General features: G+C 37.4%; 1 protein-coding gene across 1 annotated transcript in view; it reads right to left on the bottom strand.

Moving 5' to 3' along the window:
• The window catches only part of kcnj3a (potassium inwardly rectifying channel subfamily J member 3a), a 50470-nt gene that overhangs the window by 31306 nt on the left and 3538 nt on the right, over window positions 1-15626 (bottom strand). Inside the window, exon 3 of the mRNA XM_016559103.1 lies at window positions 14963-15179. Within this exon, the coding sequence (XP_016414589.1) occupies window positions 14963-15179 (217 nt within the window). The remainder of the gene's footprint in view (window positions 1-14962; window positions 15180-15626) is intronic.

Raw genomic sequence — 15626 nt, 5'->3', positions numbered from 1 at the left:
GAGCACCTTCTGGAATGGGCTCAACTCAACCTTCGCTCGCTGAGAGCGGTGCATATACCGGGCAAACTGAATCAAGGAGCGGACATGTTATCAAGGAGCAATGTTCCCTCAGAGGAGTGGATGCTCCATCCGCAGACGGTTCAGAGAATCTGGGAGATCTTCGGCGAGGCTGAGGTAGACCTCTTCGCCTCAGAAGACAACTCTCACTGCCCAATTTATTATTCAAAGACCAGGGACGCCACGATTGGCCCAACCTCCTTCTTTATGCATTTCCCCCAATCGCCATGATCCCACAGGTAATCAGGCAAATCAGGGAACAGAGACACAAGGTTCTCCTGGTGGCCTCTCTCTGGAAGAACCAACTGTGGCTATCAGAGCTGACTCAGCTGTTGGTAGCGGCCCCTTGGCCCATTCCGTTGAGACGAGATCTCCTCTCTCAAGCGGACGGGACAATATGGCATCTTCGGCCCGATTTGTGGGTCCTACACGGGAACCTTCAAGCCTCCCAGAGCGAGTTTTAAACACGATTTCGGAGGCTAGAGCCCCGTCTACGAGATGCCTCTATGCTCTTAAGTGGTCTATTTTCTCCGCTTGGTTCCTAAACCGTGGTGAAGACCCTTCTACCTCCATTCTATCAGTGGTGTTGTCATTACTGCAAGAGCTGCTGGATAAGGGACGCTCCCCATCCACTCTCAAGGTTTATGTAGTGGCTATAGCGGCCTCTCATGCCCCTATTGTGGGCCAATCGGTGGGAAGGAACAGCGCGGTTGTCCGCTTCTTGAGGGGTGCCAGGAGGCGGAATCCGCCTCATCCCCTCACTGTCCATTCATGGGATCTGCCCACTGTGCTGAGGGCCCTGAAGGGCCCCCCTTTTGAGCAGCTACAGTCTACCAACCTTCGGTCACTGTCACTGAAGACTGCTCTGCTTCTGGCACTAGCATTGGTAAAGCGAATAAGGAGAACTTCAGACGCTTTCCATTAGCCCTGCCTGCCTGGAATTTGGGCCTAATGACTCTAAGGTCATCCTGAAACCAAGGCATGGTTACGTACCCAAGGTGCTCTCCACTCCATTCAGAGCACAGGTCATTGCGCTCTCTGCGCTTCCTCCCTCTGAAGTGGACAGAGAGTTATCCCTGCTCTGCCCCGTCAGAGCTCTAAGAATTTACATTGAGCCTTCTGCCCCCTTCAGACGGTCGGAACAACTCTTTGTTAGCTTCGTTAACTGCACCAAAGGGCATCCGGTCATGAAGCAAAGACTCTCTAGCTGGATAGTAGACGCAATCACGCTAGCGTAATCTTCCTTGGGCCTACAATGTCCCATCGGAGTACAGGCCCATTCCACCAGAGGCATCGCCTCGTCTTGGGCATGGTCTAGCAGTGTGTCCATTGCGGACATTTGTGAGGCGGCCGGCTGGGCCTCGCCGTCCATATTTGCTAGGTTTTATAACCTGGAAGTCCCGGCCTTGCAGGCCTGGACCACAAAACCAGTCTTAAGTCGCTGGGGTATATTTTTAGCAATAGCCTAAAAAACATTGTATGGGCCTTGCAGGTCAGGGTCCTTTCCGCTTGAAGTGACACGCGCTGCGTAAACAGATCTGGCGGAGAGCCCTTGACCGTATCACGCTCAAGCTCTCTGGTATTAGTTTACTTGTCAGCTCTCGACCCCTGGGGAGCTGAAGTTGCATGAGTACTCTGGAACGATTAACCAGGCCGGGTGTGACCTCAGGGAGTTCAGCCCGTTTTAGACGTGGGTTATTGTTAACTTCCCTATGGGCATTGCTTGCTTATGGAAGTTATAATACTTATATAGTCGTTCCTCTACCTTAGCACGGCGTGAATGTACTGTGTTCCCATAGCATTTTTAGCAGACGCAGTACGAGTGAAGTATCGATAGGAACGTACTCGGTTACTAACGTAACCTCGGTTCCCTGAGATATGGGGACTGCGTTGCTAGCCGTGCTATGTAGCCGCACGACTCAGTCGTCGCTTCAGTCGAAGTAACCTGAGAATCCTGTGGCGAACGCCCGCTTATATAGCCAGATGACCACGCCCATTCTGGCAGGCTCTGGCGGCCTTTGTCGCCATAGGTTCGTTGGTTCGTTTTTCTTTATACACTGCACGAACCAATGGTCGTGCAGTTTCACTGAGTGATTGAAAAAGGTTTCAGTTCAGGAGAAAAAAGTCTTTTTCCCATAGCGTCTTTAGCAGAGGCAGTACTCGTTCCCGTATCTCAGGGAACCGAGGTTACGTTAGTAACCGAGTATGTTATCAGGACATTCCATCAATTACACACAAAATATAAGGCAGTGTCCATATAAATGCAGGTGTATATTCCAAATATTTTAAGACCAAATGAATATGAAAATAAATAAAAAAATTAAAAAGCTGAAAATTGTACATCAAAATACATTTTAAGAAAAAAAAGGTGGTAACACTTTCTATGAAGCCAGTATTTACAATACATTATAAGGGTGTTCTTAAGGCATTATAATGAATGCATAATGCATTATAAAAAACCTTATTATATTTTGTATCATCTCATAAATAATCATAACAACCATTATAATACATTGTAATACTTACGCATTTGTGGTTATAACTTTTAAGAGTATGATAATTTATAACACACAATTAATACCACATTAAATCCATTTAATTTATAATGTATTATCTCATATCGTGACATTGTTTATTTAAGATCTGCACAGTATCTTACTACATCTTGGGAGAGGTTAGGAGTGGTTGAGTGTTTTTGAGTGTTTCCTCTGAGGTTAATGTTAATTTTGCTGTTCGCTAGTTTAAGATCAGTTGTAATACTTTCAAATGAAAAAAAAATAATAATAAATGCAATGTGCGTGTTTTTTTTTTGTTTTTTTTTGATGGTCCCCTTAGTCTATTGACTATAAGCAACTTTGCAACTACATGACAATTAACTCTCATTTAGAGTATTAGTAGACTTAGGTTAAGGTTAGGGTTGGTAAAATAAGTTGACGTACTTGCAAAGTTGCTTATAGTCAGTTGGATGTCTGTTGGGGAACCATCAAAATAAAGTGTCAGCAGATATTTAGCAGACATACTACTAATACTCCAATGACTGCTAGTTGACATGTAGTTGCAAAGTTATTTATCAGTTGTCTAAAAGGTACCATCAAAATAACCATACTGATATTACAATAAATATAGTTAGAATCAAATGTGAACACATTCATCTGATCTGATATCTGATTTTATACCTGTTTGAGAAAATTATTATTATTATTATTATTATTAAGTGGTCTTTGTCTGCTTTAAGTAAAGTGAAGTTACTTTAGTTAATGCAGACAAAGACCACTTATAAATAATAAGACCACATTATAAAGCCTTTTGGATGTTTTCATGAAGACTTTGTATTTGCCATTTTACAGTAGAAACTAAACAGATGTACTAAGTTATCTTGCAGATCTTAAACAATGGCAAGTTATTAGACTTATAATACATTAAAACTAGGGTTGGGTATCGTTTGTTTGTTTTTTCTATACCGGTGCCAAATCGATACTTTTAAAACAGTTCCGGTGCCTAAACGGTGCCTGAACCGATACTTATTAAAAAATAAATAAATAAAAATTCCCCAAAAAATGATGGATTGGCCACTAGCACTATAAACACATGATGTCTGTTACATTCATACTGGACGCCAGAGGGCGCCCTCGCACAGAAAATCCACATATCCAATCATAGAAGTAGCGGAACTCATGACCCTGCAGGAAATCCCTAATATGGACAAAGGCATTGCTATTATAGCTGTAACTGAGTAAACAGAATATATAAACGTTTTGAATGATAAAACAAAAACAAACACTCGACTGCGACAATATCGTTTATCTGTGTTATTTAAGCCATCTCTGGTATTTTCATAATAATTAAGTATATTTATAATCCATTGCTAATCGATGTATTCTTTTTAAAGTAGCCTATGGAACATATTTTCTGCCTCATTCTGTGACAAGAAGCCACATCAGATCACAAAAGGAAGCATTTGACTGGTGTTGTGGAGTAAAAAGGTTATAATGTTCTCTTTTGTTGGACAACAGGTTTAGAAATGTGAATACAAGGGAAGTTTAGCTTTAGGCATTTTAATTTAAGCATGTTTAGCTTAGTTAACGGAAGGCTACCTGCTGCCATCAGAGCAAGTGTAATAACTGCATTCACGCGCTCGGATGCTCTCATTTCCCGAGTTGTGCTTTTAAGTCGGAATGTGAAAACAACATGGACACTCAAAGATTTGTTGGATTTGTATTATTAGAGCTTTCCAACTTGAGTTCCCATGCATTTTCTCAGTCGGGAACTTATTTTTCACATGCGGTGCCGGTGATGATGCTTCTTATGTCCGTTTCGAAGAACCAGAGGACAAATATTTCGATCGATCGCTCAGGCATGGCACCGAAATGAGGCACCGAAATCTGCGTTCTGATTCGGTTCTAGTAGATACCGGTTACATAGTTACCAGTGCCATATTGGTACCGAGTTTCGGAACCCAACCCTAATTATAAATATGGGAAATATAATTCTTTGTAGCTTAAGTGGATACAACATGTACATTGTGTGTTACTCTTAATAGCTATAACCACAAATAAGTATTATAATACATTAAAACTGTTCTTATGATTATTTATGAGATGATACAACATATTATAAGGTTTTTTATAATGCATTATTAATTCATTATAATGTCTTATGAATACCATTATAATGTTTTATAAATATGGGCTTCATAGAAAGTGTTACTAAAAAGGATTTTTTAAGAAAATACATTCATGTGGAATAAAATGTGAAAGCATAACAAGTGAAAGTCTAAGAAACATCAGTAAATTTCAATAATAGGACTTGCTGCTGGGCTTGAGCTGATGGTGCCTGAAATATTATTGGTCATTTATTGAAAAAAAAAAAAAGACTAACAATAACAACTGTAACATACACTATTGTTGTCATTACAGTTGTATGAAAGGAGAGGAAAAAGGTGCCTGACATGTAAATAAAAATCCATCCTGTCATCTCTGTATTTTTTTTAGATGACATTTAGACTATTTATACTTTTCAAACTCTAATTCATTCTTAATTGAATAAAATTAACTCCCATCCTATATTTCTTTCTCATTGTTTAGCCTGTTTCACTCGGAAATACTGTACAACAGATTACTGAAGTAAAATAGGTTGTGAATGGCAATATACACTGGCTTCAGTAGTGTTTGCTCTGTAGATTCATCTGCAATGACAAATCTAGATCTGACTTTACGTAATCTACTGTGTTGCTCTCAAGAGATGAGCAAAATGCGACTCTGCCTAATGTGTCTCATCAAAAACTTCCTTTGATAATATACAGACCCATACTTCAGCAGAGCTGCAGGATGTCTTCCCATTTTTGTTATGACACCATCATGATATAAATTCACTCCCATGTCCTTTTTTAGCACAGCAGGACAGAAACTACTGTATATAAACTGAACATTATTAACATTAGGAAGGAACATCTAAAGAATTATTTGTTACTCCTTCAATCAGTCTATTGATTCCAGTACCTTCAAACCAAACACTTTTTTTTATTGGAGTGGTTTTCTTTTCCATTTAAGTAAAGCTGAAGAAGAGAGAAGAGATTTGTATGTGGGGTGTCACTGGGATAGGTAGAGCGAGACAGAATAAATGAGGTTGTAGATCAAGTGAGGTCGGAGAAAAGGAGTGAAAAGAGCATTCCTTTTCTCTTTTCCTTGGACGAAGGCTTTTCCGGGGCTCTGACAGGCATAGCATAACAATGGGACAGAAATAGCAAGTGTCTTTCCAAGAGGATCACCTCACAAGGAGCCACTCCAACCAGCAAAATGTTCATGAACCCATATGTTTATCTGCAATCGATTAAAGTGCTCTTTAGAGGTGTTCGAACACAATCAATCAATAGTACTGAAGACCCAAACATAAAAGCTACAGTTTTGACCAGGGGACAATATAGGCATTCATGTGATAGTCATCAAGTAATCCATGACCAAGAATGCCAGAGAAATTAATATCAATTTGTTATAAGCCTGATTTTAGACTTTTACATCTAACACAGATTAGATATAAGAGGTTGTAAGAGTTGTTATTTATTTTTTTTGTAAGAATTTATTTATTTATTTATTTTTATTTTTTTCAGAGACCATGAAAACATCATGGGTTATGTGTAATCACTATAACAAATCCAAGCTATCAGGTGAGAAACCCAAAACCAGAACAATGTCTGGCAAATGTTAAATTGTGTAAATATGCATATATTTGAGCAATTATATTGGTTGTGTCTACAAACCTGAGCTAACTATTGCCATAAGCAACTATCCGCAAACAACACCTTAACTGAAATGGACAGCCCAGGAACATTGGAAAAATGTGCCTGTGATATATTTTATATATATATATATATATATATATATATATATTCTGGAGAGACCTAAAAATGGCTGTCCACCAACGTTTACCATCCAACCTGACAGAACTGGAGTGGATCTGCAAGAGGGAATGGCAGAGGATCCCCAAATCCATGTGTGAAAAACTTGTTGCATCTTTCCCAATAAGACTCATGGCTGTATTAGATCAAATGGGTGCTTCTACTAAATACTGAGCAGAGGGTCTGAATACTTAGGACCATGTTATATTTCAGTTTTTCTTTTTTAATATATCTGCAAAAATGTCAACAATTCTGTGTTTTTCTGTCAATATGGGGTGCTGTGTGTACATTAATGAGGAAAAAAAATTAACTTAAATGATTTTAGCAAATGGCTGCAATATAACAAAGAGTGAAAAATTTAAGGGGGTCTGAATACTTTCCGTACCCACTGTATACTTTGCTTCTTGCACATTTCAACACTTTTAAAGTGAAATGTCCAGTGAGTGGCACTAAAAGCGCTTTCAGTTTTATCTGAAACAGATGAACATGAATCTGGTGACATTTTATTACGTTGGTTGTCTTATGTATCGTGGCACATCACAAAGCTAATGTAAGAGATAAAAATGCATTTGCGGAAGCAATGGTGTTTTAGCTTGTTTCTCTAAGACTTTATCGCAACTTGTATTTCATGGGACTCGTACATGAATACTCTTCATTGCAAATGCAGCACTGTACCAGGTGAGCAAACAAGCATGTTTACTACATCAGTAAAGCCATACATATGGAGTTGTGATTATGTAATTAACATATCTAACTGTATTAGTTTAGAATTCACAAGATACATTCATCCATCCATTTTCCAAGACATTTGCATAGGGCCAACAATGAGAACATGTATTTCATGTAGAATCAATAGCTGGTTACACTACCAACCAAATGCTTGCCGTTATTTATGGCTGTTTTACATTTCTATTGAGGAACTTAGAATTGCTTCAGCTCAGTGATATTTGTAGGCTTTCAAGCATGAACATTTCAGGTTCTGCAATAGCATTTCAATAGGGTTTACGTCTAGACTTTTGTTAGGACAGGTGTCCTGGAAGAGTCCCTGATGCTGAGCAGAATTCATTGTTCCTTCAGTGAAGGCTTCCAAGTTCTGTTGCAGCAAAACATGCCTAAAATATCACCATCATGCATGCTCAACCTTAATTTCTACCCCCAAAAAAAATCCACTTTTTTGATTCAGCTGTCCATAAGACTTTTTTTTTTATTATTCTTGACGATCATCCCGGTACTACAAATGTGAAACGAACTTTTGTGTTTTTTAATGTGAGGAATGGTTTCTGCCTTGCTACTCTATTGTCTGTAAATTGTGTATGTTTGTAAGTGTGTTCATTATTGTAATTTTTTTTTGCCGGATAGAGATCATAAAAGGTTGTTGCTTTTTGGCGAATTACTGATTGTTCAGATGTGTTCAATGCAGGTGGGCTAATTGCAACATTTATGACTGTAAAACCCCATGAGCCTGTCCCTGAACTCTGTACAGAACAAATCATTTATACAACAGAACAACATCAGCTGCACTGCTAAGCCAATTATTTATCTTTCTCTCTTTCTGTGTATGACAGATCCTTGAAAGATATTTTTCCTCACCAAACAGGGTTCACATGGGGTTATGCACCACTCCACACCCTCAAATAATTTATCACCATTCAGCCCAGCCATGGCAAATCCCTAAAGACACAATAACCCAGCCCTTTTCATTTAAGAAATGACACACACACACAAAACACACAACACAACACAACACACTGCTCTGCTCAGGTGTCTCCATTGTTATGTCAGTTAGGGCCTGTTAATTATTCAGCATGGCCAGCTGTTTTAGGGTCTGGGACACCACAGACTGTCTAAAACAACAATTGGGGTTGAAGCTAAATGTGTTAGAAAAAAAAAAAGATTTAAATAGTATGTAGTCAGTCTGTAATATGAAATACTGTAAATCCAATATCCAGTGACAGTAAGCCGTACCAAATTAAACAAGTTTCACTTAAATATTACTGAAAGATCATTAAAATTAAGTATTTATTCATCCATCCATCCATCCATCTTTCCTTTCTTTCTTTTTTAATATTGACCTGGATACAGCGCGCCGATTCGCTAAAATGGACTTATCGGCTTCTATTTAAAAACAACAAGGGGAGCTTGTCGGCTTCTGCAGTAAAACGTGAACTCGCGACAGTAGCCCCTCACTGCAGAACAAAGATCCAGGGGGCGTGGTTGGATCCACATCTAGGGGGTGGAGATGGTAGGTTTAGGGGTGGAGATGGGTGGGTTTAGGGATCAGGGGCTGGAGACGGGTAGGTTTAGGTATATGTAAGGTGGGAGGAGTTGAATCTGGATCCAACCTCGCTCCCTGGATCTTGAGTTCTGCAGTGAGGACCATCTCACTCGTGGTACCTTGAAAGTGGACAAAACCGGCTTTTTTGACAAAACGTGTTTAGGGTTCAGATCGCGCTATATGTGGAGAATAATGCACGAATGCATGAAATTTATACTTCATTTGGTTGGTTTTATGTTGTTTAAGTTAGCGTTAAGACAAGAAATGTGACTGTTTGTACAATTAAATTTGATTATTAAATTCGTTTTTAAAAGAGGTAAATGATTTACATGGAAATGAATCAGATTCAGTCAGATGATCAGTTTTCACCCAGATGGGTGCATCTTACCCACTGACTTGGATCAACTTTCCCTAACCTGGGGCAAATTGAGACACTGGAACACTTTTTTATTAGAAGCCATGTTTTTAGAACCCTTTGTCATAGATACATTTTGATCGTTTAAAATAATAATAAATCCTGAAAATTAGATACTTTCATTGTACTTCTGCCTAATTTTCCCTTATCTTGAAGACTACATAAGTAAAAAAAAAAAAAAGGCTCATCTTACCCCACTCTTCCCTACTAATTTCAACTGGTTTCTAAACTTAAATGGATTGAGGAAATCGGTTTCCTCAAATGAAATGATTTATCCTAGCTGATTAGGTTTTACAGTGTATGCACTCAAGGGTCACTAGCTCATTTCAGCATATCCATAGTTCAGGCTATGGTTTTGCTAGCACAATGTGGTACATTGCGCCTATTGGTTTCATCATTTATATAACTCCTTATCACTGGTTGCAGAACAGCTGAGCAAAGCTCAAAGCTTACAGTCTGTATTTATGAAAGTCTTTATCAGACTGATCTCAGTGCAGGGCTAAATTTACACTCTGCATTTAGGAGGATTTTGATTATTCTTTATGAAGGGAAGGGATTTTGCTGCGGGCTGCATCCTTCCACAAAAGCATCAATATCCTTCACAGAGAAAATAAGCGGGAAATCCTCCACATTAAATGATAATGTTGGACAGGGACACAAAATGCTGGGATATGTTTAATGGAAAATACAAACAAACAGCATGGATGCAGACACATTCATGCATGATTGTGCTGAGAAGGACACAATATTATAATCCAAGAAAAGAAACACATGGATAAAAGATGTTTGTTTTCAATAGAACCCAGAGCCTATCACAGAGCCAATAAGCTGAAGAACCTTAGACTCTTTTTCACTGTATTTATAACTTTCGTACCAGATTACTTTTCTTCTTAATTATCTTTACACGAAGGTCAGTGCTCTCAAAACAATTAACACAGCCATCTGAACTGACTCTTAATTTAGTAAAACATTATTAATTCATAAAAATGTCTGTATTCTTTACAGCTAGATATATTATAGTTTCTTTTTTCTTTTTTCTAATCGCTAGGACCAATTTATCAATACTTAGGTCACTTAAAAAAATAAAAAATAAAACAGTGAGTACAACAGCAGTATTTTTGGACAAAAATGTGCATCATGTATCATTGTTTGGCATTAAAAAATGCTTTTAGTGACTACTAAATTACATGAATACTTTTCTTACAATCACTGGCAAAACTCGATGTACCTACAGGCAGAGGCGGACAGTAACTAAGTACATTTACTTGAGTATTGTACTTTTACTTAAGTAAAAATCTGTCTTTACAACTTTTACTTGTAATGGAGTAATATTTGACCAGCAGTATCTGTACTTTCACTCAAGTAATGGAGTTGAGTACTTTGTCCGCCTCTGCCTACAGGCCAGTTTGCACATTTTACATACACTTTTCAAAACTGGTCCACTAATCCAAAACTGAATGAGACAGCAATTTGCTACATTTCAATAAATTCCAAATATAAAAAAAAAAATGAAATACTATCAAAACAATTATAAGGTGCAGCAGTAAATGAAGTGCAAAATTCAAAACAAAGGTAAAACATCTGTACAAAAATAAATAAATACAAATCTATACAGAAAATTCCTTAATTTTAATTGCTGCTTGATTCTGTATATTAAAAATTTTGTAAAGCTATAATATACGTTGACTTGTGAAATTAAATCAGTTACAATGAGTCGTTCTTCTCAGAAGTGCTTATTAACCTGCACTTGTGATTTCGGCTAGCTTTTGTAAAAATTGTGCATCAGAAAGACCATGAGTTGTCTGTGGACATTGCAGCTGAGGATGAGACTATTAAAACACTATAAACCTCTGGAATCTAAAATTACACACACACGTCCAAGGCAGTTCACACACAGATGAAGGTATGCAAATTCAGATTCACTAATAAAGTCATACATTTTAAACATTCAAACCTTTTGGTGCACAGTTGTACATCTGTTAATCGTTTTGCTGTGTGAAACTTATTTTATCAGAATCAGATCAGAAAGAGCTTTATTGCCAAGTGTGTTTACACACACAAGAGAATATGAATATGTACTTTTTAATGAATATGCACTTTTTTAATTTTGTGCATGTGAATTGATTTTGCAAATATACATATTTTTTCGTGCATGTGATTTTTTTATTCATCCATTCATTCATTTTTATTTATTTGATTTGATTTGATTTTATCATTTATTTTCTTTTTTTTTGTGCACGCGAATTAGGTTTTATACATGTGAATTTGGCCCTCTCTCTCTCTCTCTCTCTCTGTGTCTCTCTCTCTCTCTCTCTCTCTCTCTGTCTGTCTCCGAGTGTTTGTTTACATGTTCTGAATCTAATTAGCTGTGTAACAGTCAACAGTATTTCAACTGAGCTGATCTGTTATGAACATATTGAGAGAGATGTTGGTGTATAAATAACAAACTTTGAAACTAATAGAATTAGAGTTTTTCTTCAATGGAAAAGGAAATCAAATACCACCAAAATATCAAGGCGAATAGAAAAGAGTACAATGTGGTCAAGTTTAACAAACCTTGTACTGTTTCTGGCTGTGTGTAGCACCTGCATTTCCATAATGAGAATGAGTTGCGGTTTATTGCAGATTATTTTTAATAAAATACTTGATAATTTCAGCCTGTCAACAGTTTGAATTGAACATTTGCACTAAAGCAGTTATTAAAGGATGAATGAAAAAGTCTTGACTAACTTTAAGTGGACCCCAGCTGGACAAAAATAAAATGAGGAATAACATCAAATGTGTTTACACTAAGCCTTAACTAGTAACCTGCAGTGACAATTTAGCTAGCAATACAACTGTAGGCAGCTCAACTTCAAAAATGACAGTCACAGAAAGGTGTTCTTGTAAATTCCTTGAACTTTACACAACTTATATTTTAAAAAAACTTAATTTCACTGGGAAGTCTTTAGTATAGGATTTATCAGTGACAGCCTTCAAGGTCTGGACAGATCATTTTTCATGACATTTAAAATAGTTTGTGTAGTTTTATTTTAAAGCTTCAGACTACTGGAGAGATACTGCATTCACTGACAAAATCTCTCAAATCACCATGACAAGCACAAAAAATCTACCTCTGAAGTTTTTTATTGTTGTGTCAGACCTATTCAGGAATATTTGCTGAGTGAACTAGGAGCTCTCAAAATAGACCTCTCCTTAAAAAAACAAAGGATCCCATGGATCACACCAATGTTAATAGTGGCTGAAATATATTTTTCAGCATTCAATGCTAATGCCTAGAGAGCAGATATTAGCTTGGCTGATGTATATTTGTGGTACAGACTAATATATATCACTATTTTGAGATACACATACTGTATACCGTGCGCTGAAATTAAGTGGACATTTTATTGCACAATATTTACTCAAAAAAATAAACTAAAAATATTTAAAAACTTACATTTGGAAATGACACAAGGAGGAACTAACACATCTGTTAATCTGCCAAGTGGGCAGAGTTATTAATACTCAATATTTGTCCATTTTGAAATAACTTATTTCTTTTAAGGTTATTCTGTTCAGACTGTAGAAAAGTGCTTTGCACACACTTTTCAGGGCTCCATAATAATCATACGTTCAAAGGCTGCATGGAAACACAAAGGGGGGGGGGATTCAAAGTGGGTTGCCATAGAAACAGTTTTACAGCCACCAGAAAACTGGAGAGTCTTGGGATTCGGTTATTAACGTTGTATTGTGCTCATGCCACATGAGTGTCCAGCAGAAATGCTGGAAAGAAAGTGATGTCTGAGATGTTGTGGATTAGACTTCTATGACTTCTTATTTCATAGTAGGTTGAATAATATTTACAAGTCCAGACTTGCTTTTGAGCAGTAAGGTTCAATTATGGAATTTCCTCTTCACATCTATTTCTAATTACAAATAACTACTACTTTCACTATATTGCTTTTTTGTTTTTTGTATTAATCTATGTGTACTGTACTTGTCTACCAGAAACTATGCTTCTAAAACAGAGGGAGAGTTGTAGTTCCATCCATGCAACCTTGCAATGCTGTAATGACAAATGTTATGGCTTCTGGAAACATCAAATTGGTAAACTGTTGGTAATGATGGAACTTGTGAGTTTGGGACGGGACTGTCTGTTGAACCAGAAATTGGGTTAAAGGCCCTTTTAACTGCCTTTACTATCTTCGTACAGTAAGATGCAGATTTTTGTTATGTGTTTATGCCCACTGTGTAATATGTCTAAAGCCAAATTACCAAGTCTTGGAGGAAGATAATGAAAAAAAAAATCTGGAAAAGAGTAGTTGCACTAATATATTATGCTAACATGTACAGTAGGCAGTATCATTACTGGCATGTTTTAGTCACCAACTGAGTTTTTTTTTGTTTTTTTTTTGATAACGTTAAATCAAAATCTCATATCTGACCAACCATATATGTCCATCTCCAAACATCCAACAGGACTGTTTTATGCTTGATCATATTCCAAAATAAAACTTATGCTATTAATAAACAGAATGTGGTTTTAAAAACCGATAACCACTTGTGTTAAAAAAGAGCTTTAAAAAAAGATGATAAGATTTTCAAAATGTTGCTTTTTTAGGGATACACACTGACACTGTAACCTCCCCAAACAGCATGTTTACAATTATACTTCATTGCTGATCAATATAACACAATAAATTATGTGCACTTCAAGGCCAGTGAGATACCCCATGCCTTCTATTTTAGTAACTCACCTTAACAAGATGTGGTATCTTTCTAAATGAAGAAATAGTACAATGTCCCCTTTTCTAGTGCATACACTGTTTTTTTTAAAGGAATAAATCACCCAAAAATGTAAACTTGCTCAAAATGTACTCACCCTCAGTCCATCCAAGATGTAGATGACTTTGTTTCTTCATCAGAACAGATTTTGAGAAATGTAGCACTTGCTCACCAATGGATCCTCTGGTTGCCGTCAGAATGAGAGTCCAAACAGCTAATAAAATCTAGTATACTATCTGTTTATTAGTACTTATAAAGCACATATTAATGTTTTATTCTGCATTATCATATTTTAGATCCCTTAATCCTACCAATACTTAAAATTAACAACTACCTTACTAACTATTAATAAGCAGCAAGTTATGAGTTTACTGAGGCAAAATCATAGTTAATAGTGAGTTAATAGTGAGAATTCCCAAAAGTGTGAGCGTTTTAACTTTAAACTGTCTCTTCTGGCCAAAATATCAGCCCTTAATTCAGAATAATGCTTCCTCCAGTGAAGTCCATCCCCTGTTGTCTTCTCACATTAAAATCTACTGGTTATTTGTTTAGAACATTTTTGCACTGTTTCTTGTAAACTGCTTGCTCTGTGCATATTTCTCTCCGGATTCAGGCAAGATGACTTTTCAATTTAAATTTGAAGTTAAAAACTGTTGAAGTTAAATACATATTTGGTTATTACAAACATGCAGCTGTCCGGTTCACACAATTTTGATGTGTGAACCGGAAATGTGTGAAAAGTGGTGTGGATTACTTGTGGATTATTATGATGTTTTTATCAGCTGGACTCTCATACTGACGGCACCCATTCACTGCAGAGGATCCACTGATGAGCAAGTGATGTAATGCTACATTTCTCCAAATCTGTTCTGATGAAGAAACAAACTCATCTACATCTTGGATGACTTGAGTGTCAGTAAATAGTCAGCAAATTCTTAAACTAAAACCATTCTTTTTAACTTTCAAAGGACAGACTTAGCATCAAAATGTACTTATCACGGCAACCCAGGCTTAAGACAATGTATGATTAAAAATAGCAGATAGGATAACTTACCGGTCGTTTCAACAATGCCCTCCAAAATCACAACTATTTCGAACTGTTCAGTCTGCATGGATCCCTGTGAGAGCTCATAGAAGGGGCTCTTGGTGTCAATCACATGACAGATTGTAAGTGGTGACACAAGAAAGAGTTGGTCCGCTCCAGTGCTAAAGCCCACATCCAGCTCCAGCTGATCCAGGGGGAGGAACTCGCCCTCGGGTGTCTGTCGGGACTGCAGAAGCGAAAAGAGCGGAGATGGGGCGTAAAAATTGCTTTAGACTCTGTACGGTGAATTGAGCTGTGAGGATAGACAGTCAGGCATCAAAGGACAGACAGGTAGGACATCAAATTAAAGCTCAAAGTATGCAATAAAGAAATCTAGCAATGGCTGTCTTGATTCTGTGTAGGCCTATATTTAAGTAAATATAGGCCTACACAGAATTAAGGCAGCCATTGGGCTTGAGAATCTGTTTTCTGATTAACTTTTCAACAGTTTCTTATGCTGTTATAATTGACATCTTTAACATTTAAATGAAATACAGAGTTCTGGCATGAAACTCTAGATGGCGCAGTCCGATAGGTCTAGCTCAATCTGACCTGGTGACATCATTGTCACATGGCAGCTGATTGGTTCTCTCCTGTATCGGTAGCCAATGAGCTCGCTGCTCAATATTCAAAT

The sequence above is a fragment of the Sinocyclocheilus rhinocerous genome, unplaced genomic scaffold (assembly GCF_001515625.1).
Source record: "Sinocyclocheilus rhinocerous isolate Xijiao unplaced genomic scaffold, SAMN03320098_v1.1 scaffold887, whole genome shotgun sequence".
In the NCBI taxonomy this organism is placed as follows: domain Eukaryota; kingdom Metazoa; phylum Chordata; class Actinopteri; order Cypriniformes; family Cyprinidae; genus Sinocyclocheilus; species Sinocyclocheilus rhinocerous.
The sequence above is the reverse complement of the archived record's forward strand: the minus strand, read 5'-3'. Positions and strand labels throughout refer to the sequence as shown.